The sequence below is a fragment of the Petromyzon marinus genome, chromosome 45 (genome assembly GCF_048934315.1).
Source record: "Petromyzon marinus isolate PM22_M1 ecotype Great Lakes invasive population chromosome 45, UKy_Petmar_22M1.pri1.0, whole genome shotgun sequence".
NCBI classification, from domain to species: domain Eukaryota; kingdom Metazoa; phylum Chordata; class Hyperoartia; order Petromyzontiformes; family Petromyzontidae; genus Petromyzon; species Petromyzon marinus.
The window spans coordinates 4,499,579-4,515,000 of record NC_133711.1 but is presented as its reverse complement, the minus strand read 5'-3'; the positions used below and the strand labels follow the sequence as shown (position 1 = coordinate 4,515,000).

The 15,422-nt window shown below is 54.9% G+C and overlaps 1 protein-coding gene and 1 long non-coding RNA gene across 2 annotated transcripts in view; one reads left to right on the top strand and one right to left on the bottom strand.

Moving 5' to 3' along the window:
- The window catches only part of LOC142930910 (uncharacterized), a 559,094-nt gene that overhangs the window by 17,144 nt on the left and 526,528 nt on the right, over positions 1-15,422 (bottom strand). The window lies entirely within an intron of this gene.
- LOC116952052 (sodium-dependent noradrenaline transporter-like) overlaps positions 1-15,422 on the top strand; it is a 69,901-nt gene that overhangs the window by 52,325 nt on the left and 2,154 nt on the right. The window contains exons 12-14 of the mRNA XM_076074046.1: positions 3,273-3,373; positions 6,077-6,244; positions 13,951-14,022. Of these exons, the coding sequence (XP_075930161.1) occupies positions 3,273-3,373; positions 6,077-6,244; positions 13,951-14,022 (341 nt within the window). The remainder of the gene's footprint in view (positions 1-3,272; positions 3,374-6,076; positions 6,245-13,950; positions 14,023-15,422) is intronic.

The window sequence follows — 15,422 nt, the reverse complement described above, 5'->3', positions numbered from 1 at the left end:
CTTGGTGGCTTCTCCGATCTTACTCTCGTCCCGTCTCGCCGTGACGCGTCTTGCCCAACAGGCACGGGGGGGAGGGTGGAGGGGGGGTTAAGAAACTACCACACTGGAAGATCAAACGTGGACTGGCGAGCTTTTTGATCGCAAGTCCCCGCGTTAGCGTTCCCCGCGTTCGCGACAACCCAAAAAACTCCCCGCACGTTAGACACGCTAAAACGCAAAACCCAAAACCGTCGGGTTCGGCAAAGTTGAAAGCAAATTAAGCTCATGCTTGAATTTGTAACCGCAGCCCGTAAACAAAAACACGTGTGTGTGTGTGTGCGTGCGTGCACGCGTTCGTCACACATATGGTTTAGCAGCAACAAAAAGTATAATTTCATCATCACTTTTTTCTCCTTCCCTTTTTCTTATTTTTTGTTGTTGTTGCAAAAACCATCTTCTCATGGAACGGTCCCGGAGGTCAGAGTTCACCTGGACAGTTGGTCATTGTGCTCCACGAGAAGCCTGCGCTTTGCGTTTGCAGCCCCTGGCGGGGAAGGAGTTGACTGCCCTCACGATTTCCAGCCACGTGTCCCAAGAGTCTCCGCCCTGCCAGCGAATGTCCCAATGGCAGCGGGAGCAGAGTATGGACAACGGGGGCTTCGCGTTCCACTCAGTGAGTGGCCAGGCGTTGACGTCACGGTCCGTGGCTGACCACGTTCCGTGCGGGTGGTCATCGCAACCCACCCCCCAGGTGTGCAGGCCGTCTGACCGCCGGCCCGCCCGCCCGCCCGCCCGCCCGCCCACGGGCGGACAGCGTCAGCTCAGACAGCCGTGCTGCCACGTGGGAAAGCGAAAATGCCGCACGAGCGTACATCGGCGTCTCATAAACAATAACAATAATAATAAACTACCCCGTAGCGCGAGTCGGCTCGGGCGGGACTGCCATGTAGACCGTCCATCGCTCAAATTACAAAATGAAGTGGCAGAAGAATCGACAAGCAGCTGGGGTGATGATCACGGACGAGGCCGCACGCTACGTGCGTACGGCCTCCTCCGTGATGCGTTACGCACGTACGTTGAACTCCTTCCGCGACCATATGTAGCCAGCCGTGCTCATTGAAAGGTTGCGCAGAGGAAGGGGAATGAGTGGGAGAGTTGAAGGGGAATTCATAGAAGGGGAATTAGTGGGAGAGAAAGGGGCAATGAGTAGAGTGGGCATGAGTGGGAGAGTTGAAGGGGAATGAGTAGAAGGGGAATTAGTGGGAGAAAAGGGGGCAATGAGTAGAGTGGACATGAGTGGGAGAGTTGAAGGGGAATGAGTAAAGGGGGAATGAGTGGGAAAGCGAAGGGGAATGAGTAGAAGGGGAATGAAGAGAGACGCGCGAGCGGAATGCGGTGACGACGCTGGTGGCGAGAGCCGCGTGCGTATTCGGCATCCCACTCAGGGGACGCCGATGGTAGCGGCAGCCAAGGAAGCGGACCGCGTCCGGGATGGACGTCCAACGAGGGAGACGGAGCGGTGAGATAATTTCACGTGCCGGTAGGCTGGGTGGGATCGTGACGGACGGCTGGTGGCTTGCCACGGGGGTGGGAGGGGGGGGGGGTAGTGGCTGGGGGGGGGGGGTGGGTTTGGGTGGCGGGGGGCGGAGGTTTTCATCCAGCAGTGGATCGACCATGGCTGCTGCTGTCGCTGCCGATGATGACGATCCTGGCTCAGGAGGCTTCAACGCGACGCTCCATCGGGCGACTCTTGCGTTGCGTCAGAGTTGGGAGCTGAGGGTGGGGGGGGTTGAGGGGGGGAAGGTGGGGGGTTGCGCAAGGGAGGTGGAAACTAAACTCAGGCAAAGAAAGCCACGGGGTCAGGCCGGGATATTTATTTATTTATTAAATTGAAGGTCGGCAGGTGCGACGGGCCGCCGAGTGATATTTCAACGTGAAGGGAGTCGAGTTTTTTTTTTATTTTTTTTGGCGAGACGCAGCGGCGAGAGCCGGGACGTTTGAACAACGTCCAGTAGTCGTTTTTTTTTTGTTTTTCGTACTGTGAAAAGTTCGCGATGCCGGTGCCCTGAGTCTCGTTTGCCAGAGGGGACACACTGGCGGGCAAGATTTGAGGGCCAAGCGGTGAAACGCGTCCCAGCTCCTCACCTGGGCAACCACCGCACACACGCACACACCTGCTGGCCAGGCGTGCGCACTCGGGAACCAGATGCCTTGAATTAGAATCAGAACGAGAACTTTATTGTTGCCCGGGTAACTTGCCCATCGAGCTACGAGACCCTTTGTTCAAGGGTGATTCGTCCAGCAGACAGACACGGCAGCAGCAAGAGTTCGTAAAAACAACATGTGAAATATAAAAAAAAATCTTCTTTGGTTCTTTCGGTAAAGTCACGTAGAATGAGAATAAAATAATAAATTGATAAAATAAAATAACGCAATAATATTCTCACAATAATATTCTCACGACGTTATAAAAAAAACGTTAAGTAAAATTTAAAGAAAATTATCTTTCAAGACAATTCCGTACGTTCGCATTCGTGTTGTTTCGACCTCAAAAATGTCTGTTTCAAAGAGTGCACAGAGATGGCAGCGTGGCGATCCCCAGAGAAGAGACCCTAAGGTTGGTTCCAAGACTTTGGAGCAGCAGCAGCTGCATGAAACACTTTGGAACCAAGTTGTGTACGGAATATGGGAATCGTGAACGGATAATCAGACACGCGTCGCAGATTATTATAATTAAAAAATATATATATACGTACAGGGTGGGCTTACAAGTCAGGATACGTAGCGTTATTATATTTTCACAATCAGCTAATTTAGTTTTTGGAACTCCAAACTGCAACCGTCTGTGTGAAATGGGCGCCTCGTGCTATGAGAACGTCGGCGTAAACCAAACGTCCACGTGACTTGAGTTGATATTGAAAACAGCCTCCAAGTCGTGTTGTTGTGTGCGTGTGTGTATGGGGAGCCTGGCACAAGCGCCGTGGTGACGTCGCCGCCGCTTAGTGGCGAATTGCGTTTGTTGTTGTTGTTGGTGAGCAGCGACCACCAGAGTTCGACTCCCGCTTGTGGCCAACGCCGGTTCTGTGGCCTCCCCTAAGTCGGCTCGGCCTTAAACGATTACCTGGGGCGGTGTGGGAACGTCAACACTGGGTAGACGTTGGCTGGCCGGCCGTGGTTCTGGCTCCCACCCCCTCGTGAGCCGCGCCATTCTTCATCGGTGCTACTCGCGAACTGCACTTGCCCCCCGCAGTCTGTTAAAGGCTTTACACGGGGGACCTTTGTCTTTGTTCTAGGAGTGGACCGGTTCAGTGAGGATATTGAGCAGATGATGGGATTCAAGCCCGGCCTCTACTGGAGGCTTTGCTGGAAGTTCGTCAGCCCCTGCTTTCTGCTGGTACCCGCTCTGAACAACAACGCTCCCTTTGTCTCGCCACTTGGTTGTGATTCCCGTTCTTTATCCAATGTTAATATTGTACATACGTACGCATGTTGAACTTCTTTGGCACCATATGTAGCCAACCGTGCAGATCCAAATGAACAACGTTATGGTTAAAACAACATTATGACCAACATTATGGTTAAAAAGGAAAATTCCTCCCGAGTCATTTTTGCCGCGAGGTTCCGCCGCCACCGGTACTACCGCTGCCACCACCGCCACCACCACCACCGCCGCCGCCACCACCGCCACCACCGCCGCCGCCACCGCCACCACCCCCACCGCCACCGCCGCCACCACCACCACCACTGCCACCACCAACACCACCACAATCGCCGCCGCCACCACCACCGCCGCACCCGGGGTCACAGGCCGGAACCCCCGAGTGCGGATGTAGCCGTGACCGGGGCGACTGCTGCATCGGGAGAAGGCCACGCAGAGACGCGGGAACCCGCGCCGGATTGTGGTGGCCCTAAAGCAACTTGGCAGCTGCCAACCACGAGCGCCTCTCCCCGGCGCAGCGTCCACGTGACCTTTGATATTTCGCTGGAGCCTACCCAACCCACCAACCCCCCCCCCCACTCCACCACCGGCGCACTTCACAATCGCCTCTTTTCCGTCGGCGTGGCTTTAGGTTTTGACGTCATCGTTCATCCTCATCGTTGTCGATAAAGTTATTACCGCCGCCACTGCCGGTCTGGCGCGTGCTCGCACGCCTGCTAATTTTGAGCGTCGGTGGAAGATACTTTCATTAAAGGGTTTGGAGAGGCAGAGCCGGGAAAAAAAATTGGCACGAAAGGGGAATTGTGTAAACGCTCGCGTCTGGGGTGGCCCAGACGTAAAAACTTGCTTCTCTGCTGCCGAGCCACAGCTTGGCCTTCATAGTCAGACTTCCTGAGAATGCACAATCCAGTTACCGAACGTGTATCGTATGCTGCATATTAGACGTCGAATTGGATATTATGATGTTCACTTCGTGTTGTGATCGTTGGCCGACGACGTTGACGTTTCGTGTGGGTTTAGCTACGGCAGGAAACCGGAGAACTCGGAGGAATTCCACGCAAAACTGGGGGGAGAGAATACAAACTTCATTCACTCGCACGCTCGCACGCTGAACAGAACGGGTTGGACAACATACATACAAACGTACAAACTCCACACAAAAAAAGCTGCCCGAGTCGGGAATCGAACCCAGGATGATTTACCATTGCACCACTCTGCAGCCTATTATTAATACTACCCTGTGGAAGACGTGGTCACATTATGGGGCTGATAACCCTGTCGGAGATGCTGAGCCGGTAGTGCCGAGACATCAGTTTGACTCCGGGCTACAGCCGGCAGTGATTAATCTGGGTTCTGGCCAATCATCAATATAATAATCATCGTCATCGTCGTCGTCATCGCAATTGTCTTTGAGCAGTTGGTGGTGATATCCGCCAGAGGATGGCTTGGAAGCGTTCCCAAGCGAAATTAAATTTCTGCTCGTGATGTGGCAACTGGAGAAGAAATCGCAATGAAAAGTGAACGGGAATATATATAAAAACATAAATATATATGTATAAAAGCATAAATATAAAACGGTTGCGAATTACATCATTTGCAGGCACTGGACGTTGCTGGCTAAAATCTTACCCATAAATATTGTGCTTTGATACAACCCCCACCCTATGATTCTCAAAATTATTATTAGTATTTCAACAGACCCATGGCTTACGGTAAACGGGGGTTTGATTTGATTATGTTAATGTGAAAATGAAATATAATCAGACACCGGTGCACTATAGACTCACACAGAGACCCATGTACTCACACAGATACCTATAGAGACGCACAGAGACCCGTAGACTCGCACAAAGACCCATAGACTCACATTGAGTGACCACCTACAAGCACTCCCCCAAACCCTAATTAACTAGCCAAGCAGCTACGGGCACTACCCCAAACGCCTAACCCCGATCACGCACACAAGTCGCGTGACTCACTCGTGGCTCGAGCTGGTGTGGAGGGAGCAATGCACTCCTCAAGACGTTGTCAAGCCACTGCAGGATGAGGACCTCCCATGCTCTGCAGGCTGCGTTGGTTATTTGAGGCCATACTTCACCACGCCGGTCAGTCGTGTGGGTCGGTGATGGTGTAGATCATAGACGCGGGAATGTAAGAAGAGAGTACAACAGTGTCGTTACCTGTGCTTGATGACCCACCGTTACCTACCCAGAGCACCCATCCAATCTCGCCGCCAACGTCCGTAGAGATCGGGCGAGATCGGGTGAGGTCCGGCGAGAATTTGGTGAGATTGGGCGAGATCGGATGAGGTCTGCCTAGATCCTGGCGAGATCCGGTGAGATCCGGTGAGATCCGGTGGGAATCCGGTGAGATCTGGTGCATACCTGTGTGATTTAGGCAGAGGCAATGTGGATTTATAGGGCACATGACCGCAGCTGTGTGACAAGAGCACCGCTCGTTATCTGTTGCGCTCCGAGACTTGCTCATCTCCAGATCTCTGAGCCCCGGCCTCTTGTCCGTGCGTACGTTCGCGTGCCGTGCCAGCCTCAGTGGTTGCTCGCTGACGGTGCTCGCTGAAGGCGCTCGCACCACCAGTCCGCTAATGTCTACACGTTGGGTGGGTGGCGGGGATCGTTGTCTCTGTGTGCGCGCACGTAGTTCGTGGTGGTGGCGAGCATCGTGAATGCGAAGCCGCTCTCCTACGACGAGTACCAGTTCCCCGACTGGGCCAACACGGTCGGCTGGGGCATCGCCATCTCCTCCATGATGCTCGTGCCGGTCTACGCCATCTACAAGGTCATCTCCATCCCCGGCACTTTCCGTGAGGTGGGTCCTGAACCGCGGTCCCACGACCACCCACGCAGAAGGCCGAGCCCCCCCCCAGCTCGCGAAGCCGGCGATGGAACTCTGGGGCTCCCGGCGGCGTTCCATGCCAACCGCATGCCGCGTCCAATTCTGGGCTTCCGTAGGCCGCAGTTGGACGCGGCGTCGATACGGCGTCGCTGACTAATTTCAGGGCTTTGGCAAGAAAGCTTTTCTTGGGGGGGGAGCCCGAATTCGTTTCCATGCCAAGAATATTCCTGGACGAGTGGACAAAATTGCTTCGACAAAGAAAGAAAATAAAAAGCAAAGCATGCAATGTCGTAGGTGGCAGGAACGTTGAAACCCCACATGGCGATTGAACGCTGTACTTCGGCTTGGGGCCGTGTCCTCACCACGTCACCAGCCTGACCCTGCCCCAGCAGCAGCGACTTTTGGCTCGTCAAAGGAGCATGAACCATCATCGCGCGACCTCTGCTGATCCTAGCAGCAGCAGTGGCTTTCGGCTGGCCATCGAAACAAAGGCGGTGGTGATCACATCGCGCGGCGCTTCCAGATGAGCTTCTGCGGCCGTCTGGAAACGCTCGTTATTCCGATATTAGGAAGCCACTGGAGCTATGCACTTTCACATTGAAAACTCATTTAATTTAGAACTGCTTTTTGTTTTTCGTGTGTTGTCCTTCCGCCGCACCTCCGATTAGTACGGTTTGCTACGTGCGTTGCGAAAGAGGTTCAACATTGATACACACAAACAGCCTCGCAGGGTCAGCATTGAAGCGACACATTAAGCCAAAATCGACTTCAGGCGTTGTGTTTACATTTAAATCGTGAAGTGGAACATTAAAAAAATATATATTTTATTTTGGAACAGCAAGACCTAACCCAAGCTTATAGTTAAACCTCGTGAAAATGATTTAAAGTTGTCGCGATTGCTTCGCTGTCGCAGCAGTGAAGTTAAAACCCCATGTTACGTAAAGAAAAAAACGTGGATTGTGTAGGGCTTGGAGTTCTGGAAGTATTCAGTCTCTCAGAATAAAAAATATTGTGTTTACTGTTACGCAACAAACCAAACCTTTGCTCTCAGTGTGGTACCCGCCTCTGTAGGTCGTTGTACAACACGAAGGGTCTCGTGGCTCTGCGAGAAGGAATCTCAGAGGTAGCTCTGTGGTATCCGCCTCTGCGGGCCGTTGTTCAACACGAAGGGTCTCGTGGCTCTGCGAGAAGGAATCTCAGAGGTAGCTCTGTGGTATCCGCCTCTGCGGGCCGTTGTTCAACACGAAGGGTCTCGTGGCACAGCCCGGGGGGACAAACTACAAAGAAATGAGATGCCAAAAAAAATATCTAAATATAGAATGAAGCAACTGGCCGCAACTCTTCACCACAGTGGTTATCGCGGATGCTAAAGCTACGCGTTTGGAACGCTTTTCAAAGTTTACTTGTGTTTCAGAGGCGCAGGATACCGCAGAGGAGAGGGGAAGGCAGCCAGAAGCGGCACGACGAACAATAACCCAAGCGCTGTGGCGCTACGTTTGTGTGTTTGGCGGACTCCATGAACGAGTTGCTTAAACACGTGCGAGTATCCAGAGAAACCCCACGCATGCCAGGGGATGGGTGCAATGCTCGATCCCCGCACAGCCGGTAAACGTCTCCAAGTTGCAGGTTGTGGTCCCGTTCACCGCTGCATCTCAGAACCGCACAGCCAGTAAACGTCTCCAAGTTGCAGGTTGTGGTCCCGTTCACCGCTGCATCTCAGAACCGCACAGCCAGTAAACGTCTCCAAGTTGCAGGTTGTGGTCCCGTTCACCGCTGCATCTCAGAACCGCACAGCCGGTAAACGTCTCCAAGTTGCAGGTTGTGGTCCCGTTCACCGCTGCATCTCAGAACCGCACAGCCGGTAAACGTCTCCAAGTTGCAGGTTGTGGTCCCGTTCACCGCTGCATCTCAGAACCGCACAGCCGGTAAACGTCTCCAAGTTGCAGGTTGTGGTCCCGTTCACCGCTGCATCTCAGAACCGCACAGCCGGTAAACGTCTCCAAGTTGCAGGTTGTGGTCCCGTTCACCGCTGCATCGCAGAACCGCACAGCCGGTAAACGTCTCCAAGTTGCAGGTTGTGGTCCCGTTCACCGCTGCATCGCAGAACCGCACAGCCGGTAAACGTCTCCAAGTTGCAGGTTGTGGTCCCGTTCACCGCTGCATCTCAGAACCGCACAGCCGGTAAACGTCTCCAAGTTGCAGGTTGTGGTCCCGTTCACCGCTGCATCTCAGAACCGCACAGCCGGTAAACGTCTCCAAGTTGCAGGTTGTGGTCCCGTTCACCGCTGCATCTCAGAACCGCACAGCCGGTAAACGTCTCCAAGTTGCAGGTTGTGGTCCCGTTCACCGCTGCATCGCAGAACCGCACAGCCGGTAAACGTCTCCAAGTTGCAGGTTGTGGTCCCGTTCACCGCTGCATCGCAGAACCGCACAGCCGGTAAACGTCTCCAAGTTGCAGGTTGTGGTCCCGTTCACCGCTGCATCTCAGAACCGCACAGCCGGTAAACGTCTCCAAGTTGCAGGTTGTGGTCCCGTTCACCGCTGCATCGCAGAACCGCACAGCCGGTAAACGTCTCCAAGTTGCAGGTTGTGGTCCCGTTCACCGCTGCATCGCAGAACCGCACAGCCGGTAAACGTCTCCAAGTTGCAGGTTGTGGTCCCGTTCACCGCTGCATCGCAGAACCGCACAGCCGGTAAACGTCTCCAAGTTGCAGGTTGTGGTCCCGTTCACCGCTGCATCTCAGAACCGCACAGCCGGTAAACGTCTCCAAGTTGCAGGTTGTGGTCCCGTTCACCGCTGCATCGCAGAACCGCACAGCCGGTAAACGTCTCCAAGTTGCAGGTTGTGGTCCCGTTCACCGCTGCATCGCAGAACCGCACAGCCGGTAAACGTCTCCAAGTTGCAGGTTGTGGTCCCGTTCACCGCTGCATCGCAGAACCGCACAGCCGGTAAACGTCTCCAAGTTGCAGGTTGTGGTCCCGTTCACCGCTGCATCTCAGAACCGCACAGCCGGTAAACGTCTCCAAGTTGCAGGTTGTGGTCCCGTTCACCGCTGCATCGCAGAACCGCACAGCCGGTAAACGTCTCCAAGTTGCAGGTTGTGGTCCCGTTCACCGCTGCATCTCAGAACCGCACAGCCGGTAAACGTCTCCAAGTTGCAGGTTGTGGTCCCGTTCACCGCTGCATCGCAGAACCGCACAGCCGGTAAACGTCTCCAAGTTGCAGGTTGTGGTCCCGTTCACCGCTGCATCTCAGAACCGCACAGCCGGTAAACGTCTCCAAGTTGCAGGTTGTGGTCCCATTCACCGCTGCATCGCAGAACCGCACAGCCGGTAAACGTCTCCAAGTTGCAGGTTGTGGTCCCGTTCACCGCTGCATCTCAGAACCGCACAGCCGGTAAACGTCTCCAAGTTGCAGGTTGTGGTCCCGTTCACCGCTGCATCGCAGAACCGCACAGCCGGTAAACGTCTCCAAGTTGCAGGTTGTGGTCCCGTTCACCGCTGCATCTCAGAACCGCACAGCCGGTAAACGTCTCCAAGTTGCAGGTTGTGGTCCCGTTCACCGCTGCATCGCAGAACCGCACAGCCGGTAAACGTCTCCAAGTTGCAGGTTGTGGTCCCGTTCACCGCTGCATCTCAGAACCGCACAGCCGGTAAACGTCTCCAAGTTGCAGGTTGTGGTCCCGTTCACCGCTGCATCGCAGAACCGCACAGCCGGTAAACGTCTCCAAGTTGCAGGTTGTGGTCCCGTTCACCGCTGCATCTCAGAACCGCACAGCCGGTAAACGTCTCCAAGTTGCAGGTTGTGGTCCCGTTCACCGCTGCATCGCAGAACCGCACAGCCGGTAAACGTCTCCAAGTTGCAGGTTGTGGTCCCGTTCACCGCTGCATCTCAGAACCGCACAGCCGGTAAACGTCTCCAAGTTGCAGGTTGTGGTCCCGTTCACCGCTGCATCGCAGAACCGCACAGCCGGTAAACGTCTCCAAGTTGCAGGTTGTGGTCCCGTTCACCGCTGCATCTCAGAACCGCACAGCCGGTAAACGTCTCCAAGTTGCAGGTTGTGGTCCCGTTCACCGCTGCATCGCAGAACCGCACAGCCGGTAAACGTCTCCAAGTTGCAGGTTGTGGTCCCGTTCACCGCTGCATCTCAGAACCGCACAGCCGGTAAACGTCTCCAAGTTGCAGGTTGTGGTCCCGTTCACCGCTGCATCGCAGAACCGCACAGCCGGTAAACGTCTCCAAGTTGCAGGTTGTGGTCCCGTTCACCGCTGCATCTCAGAACCGCACAGCCGGTAAACGTCTCCAAGTTGCAGGTTGTGGTCCCGTTCACCGCTGCATCGCAGAACCGCACAGCCGGTAAACGTCTCCAAGTTGCAGGTTGTGGTCCCGTTCACCGCTGCATCTCAGAACCGCACAGCCGGTAAACGTCTCCAAGTTGCAGGTTGTGGTCCCGTTCACCGCTGCATCGCAGAACCGCACAGCCGGTAAACGTCTCCAAGTTGCAGGTTGTGGTCCCGTTCACCGCTGCATCTCAGAACCGCACAGCCGGTAAACGTCTCCAAGTTGCAGGTTGTGGTCCCGTTCACCGCTGCATCTCAGAACCGCACAGCCGGTAAACGTCTCCAAGTTGCAGGTTGTGGTCCCGTTCACCGCTGCATCTCAGAACCGCACAGCCGGTAAACGTCTCCAAGTTGCAGGTTGTGGTCCCGTTCACCGCTGCATCTCAGAACCGCACAGCCGGTAAACGTCTCCAAGTTGCAGGTTGTGGTCCCGTTCACCGCTGCATCTCAGAACCGCACAACCGGTAAACGTCTCCAAGTTGCAGGTTGTGGTCCCGTTCACCGCTGCATCTCAGAACCGCACAGCTGGTAAACGTCTCCAAGTTGCAGGTTGTGGTCCCGTTCACCGCTGCATCGCAGAACCGCACAGCCGGTAAACGTCTCCAAGTTGCAGGTTGTGGTCCCGTTCACCGCTGCATCTCAGAACCGCACAGCCGGTAAACGTCTCCAAGTTGCAGGTTGTGGTCCCGTTCACCGCTGCATCGCAGAACCGCACAGCCGGTAAACGTCTCCAAGTTGCAGGTTGTGGTCCCGTTCACCGCTGCATCTCAGAACCGCACAGCCGGTAAACGTCTCCAAGTTGCAGGTTGTGGTCCCGTTCACCGCTGCATCTCAGAACCGCACAGCTGGTAAACGTCTCCAAGTTGCAGGTTGTGGTCCCGTTCACCGCTGCATCGCAGAACCGCACAGCCGGTAAACGTCTCCAAGTTGCAGGTTGTGGTCCCGTTCACCGCTGCATCTCAGAACCGCACAGCCGGTAAACGTCTCCAAGTTGCAGGTTGTGGTCCCGTTCACCGCTGCATCTCAGAACCGCACAGCCGGTAAACGTCTCCAAGTTGCAGGTTGTGGTCCCGTTCACCGCTGCATCTCAGAACCGCAAAGCCGGTAAACGTCTCCAAGTTGCAGGTTGTGGTCCCGTTCACCGCTGCATCTCAGAACCGCACAGCCGGTAAACGTCTCCAAGTTGCAGGGAGGGGTCCCGTTCACCGCTGAAACTCGGAACCGCGCAAGCGGCTCGGGGTTAATGTTATTGAGAGGCGTAGCGCCGATGTTCTTAAAGACATCATACTCACCCCAGCGAACTGTAGCGACACGACCGCCGCACTCTACGATCGCTGGCGCCAAACTTTTCCACACGGCTCGATACCAACACGTACACCCACGTGTGTTTGTCCTGGCTCTGCTGAGCGAGCGAGTGGTGGTACAATATTAGCCACACCAGGTTTGCCCTGGCTCGGCTGAGCGAGCGAGTGGTGGTACAATATTAGCCACACCAGGTTTGCCCTGGCTCGGCTGAGCGAGCGAGTGGTGGTACAATATTAGCCACACCAGGTTTGCCCTGGCTCGGCTGAGCGAGCGAGTGATGGTACAATATTAGCCACACCAGGTTTGCCCTGGCTCGGCTGAGCGAGCGAGTGGTGGTACAATATTAGCCACACCAGGTTTGCCCTGGCTCTGCTGAGCGAGCGAGTGGTGGTACAATATTAGCCACACCAGGTTTGCCCTGGCTCGGCTGAGCGAGCGAGTGGTGGTACAATATTAGCCACACCAGGTTTGCCCTGGCTCTGCTGAACGAGCGAGTGGTGGTACAATATTAGCCACACCAGGTTTGCCCTGGCTCTGCTGAGCGAGCGGGTGGTGGTACAATATTAGCCACACCAGGTTTGCCCTGGCTCGGCTGAGCGAGCGAGTGGTGGTACAATATTAGCCACACCAGGTTTGCCCTGGCTCTGCTGAGCGAGCGGGTGGTGGTACAATATTAGCCACACCAGGTTTGCCCTGGCTCGGCTGAGCGAGCGAGTGGTGGTACAATATTAGCCACACCAGGTTTGCCCTGGCTCAGCTGAGTGAATGGTGGTACAATATTAGCCACACCAGGTTTTGCCTGGCTCGGCTGAGCGAGCGAGTGAGCGAAACGTGGCTGGCCCTAAGTGGGAGAAGCTGCGTTGCTCTTTTGGTTGACAGTGCCGGGCTCACATGCGGTGAGAATTTCAGCGCAAAAACCAAAAACGCGAGCCCCCTTTGTGTCCCAGCGTGCTGTCGGAGGGGAGGCAGTGTTGCCCGACGTGAAATCGTGGCCGACACTCCACATGCAACAAATTCCCCCCCCCCTCCTGTATCGTGTTTTTTTTTCGTCGTGCAAGGCAAGATAAGTCAAGAGGTTCGTGTGTGCGCAGCTGCAAGCGTTTTACGCCCCAGCCCCGCGCTTCTCAGTAGGCCTCCATCTGGATTGCGGACACGCTGGCCACAGCGTTCGTGACGACTCGTGCCCTGGATTCGCACTCCAGAGGTCGCCGGTTCGACTCCCCGTCTCCCTGCGTTGGCGGTTGACGCTACGGTGCCCAATCACACGCCAGCAGGTCACGTGCATACAGTGGGGTTCAGTGTGGGGAGCGGCCCCGGGTTCCATTCCCGATCACGGCCAATGCCAGCGACGACTATATCTGAACCGGCCCTGGGCATCCCCTAGGTCGACTCAGCCTCAAATGAGTACCTGGTGCGATGGGTAAACCATCGCCACTGGGGAGACAAAGGTGGCCGGGCATGGTGCTGGCCACCCACCCCCTGGTGTGCCGTGCCGGCCTTCACAGGTGCTCGGGAACAGCACTTGCCCCAACAGTCTGTTAAGGATGAATGGGGGATCTGTGTTTTTGTAAGTGTGGGTACTAGCAAGACATCTGTCTGGCCATTGAGGAAGTTTCATCCAAAATACCTTTCAGAGGGCCCCACCTCGCGCTCCCTCTGGCTGACGTGCCTTCGCCAGCAGTGGCGCGAGCGAGCAGTTGCAGGGCCGCGCCTTTATCTTTTGAAAAATGCGTCAACGTCATTTCCGGCTCAAAGGAGCATTGAGGCATTGGTGCTCCTCTCCTGTTAACAGCCGCGAGCCAGTGGTGGAAATTCCACATTCCTATGGCGGGACGGGGCGCGGCGGGGCAGGCGGGGGGGGGGAGAAAGCCCATCCATTGAACAACTTCATTTGCCTTGCCCACAAAGTGGTACTCGTTTTATCGACTCCATCAAAAGTGCCTCGAGCTGTGTGGATTATTGTGACATTCTCGCAGAGTCACCAAGCTGTGCCGCCTTGGTGACCGTTTCTTTTTCTTCTTCCTCTCCTTCAGAAAATTGCTTACGCCATCACCCCGGAGAAGGAGTACCCGCTGGTTAAACAGGGGCAGATTCGCCAGTTCAAGGTGCGTTGTGGGGACATCTGTACACGCGCACGCACAAAGACAATGACCCACCGTATATCGGGAATAGACTTTTGGGGATAGCGCTGTCAGCGAGCACCTGTGAAGTCCACGGTGGTGAGATGTTAACTAGCTCGCCTGGTATGGAGGAGGTCGTGGGTTTGATCCCGACTCTGACGACTGTGTATTTGGAGTTTGCATGTTCTCCCTTCAAGTATAGAGTCAATGTCACGCGTTTAGAGAATTTAGCTGCTATACATTTCCAAATGATGATAAGCCACTTCGCTTCTGAAAACAAGATATACAGCTCAGTGGGGCCTTACTTCGTAAAAAAATATATAGTTTATAGTTGAAGGCCAGAACGGTACACGAGGGAGTGGGTGGCCAGCACCACGCCCGACCGCCTTTGTCTCCCCAGCTCCCAGCAATAACCCACGTGGTTTTAGGATGATGCAGCGGAATGTAATTCGGTATGCCCATGCCATTGGGTGGCACAATGGCGAAGTGGTTAGCACCCTGCACTGTATTAACTCGGCGACCTGAGTTCGACTCCCAGTCGTGGCTAAGTGGCGATTTGATATTTTAATTTGTGCTGGGCAATGACGCACCACCCTGTCCAACTACCCGTACTGACTAGAGTGGTGAAGTATGGTCAAACAATCCACATGGCCGATACGGCGCGGGGAGGCCTTCGATCCGGCAGGAGATTTCACAGGCAAAAGTTGTAAATTATTTTCACCATCATCATCATCCATGGTCGATCCACTGTTGGATGAAGGCGTCTCCAAGCCATCGCCGCCACCACCACCTCTCACGATCCGGTGACGTAACAAACCACCTGGCGCACGAACTGATTTCGTCGCTAATTTAATAAAACAATTATCGCTGATTACAAAATGAAACATCTGGCCAAGCTGATGATGAGTCTCCGTTTTACCCGCATATGATAAACAAGCCCCCCCCCCCCATCCCTCTCCTCTACCCCCCCCCCCCCCCCGGGGGTTTGAGCTGTACCCTCACACTGTGCCCCGCACACGCAACACGCGGTCGCAATGTGGGTTTCCGCCGCCGAGAGGAGTTGGATCGCACATCAAGGGATGAATGTCGTCACGTGCCGCCTAAGAAGTCGAACTGCTCGGAGCTATTCCTCATCTCTCGTTACCAGGGAGATGTGCAAATTTATTTAGGATTTTTTTTGTTTTACTACTGGGGACTTTTTTTTGTTAATCCGGATGGCATGGTGGTGGTGGTGGTGGGGGGGGGGGGGTGATTGGGACGTGCTGCCCCTCACCGTGTAGACCGGAGGTCACTCGAAGGGATCTCAGAGGTAGCTCTGTGATATCCGCTTCCACGGGCGGTTCTCTCACACGGAGTCACACCGCTCTGTGAGGGATGTGAATGGA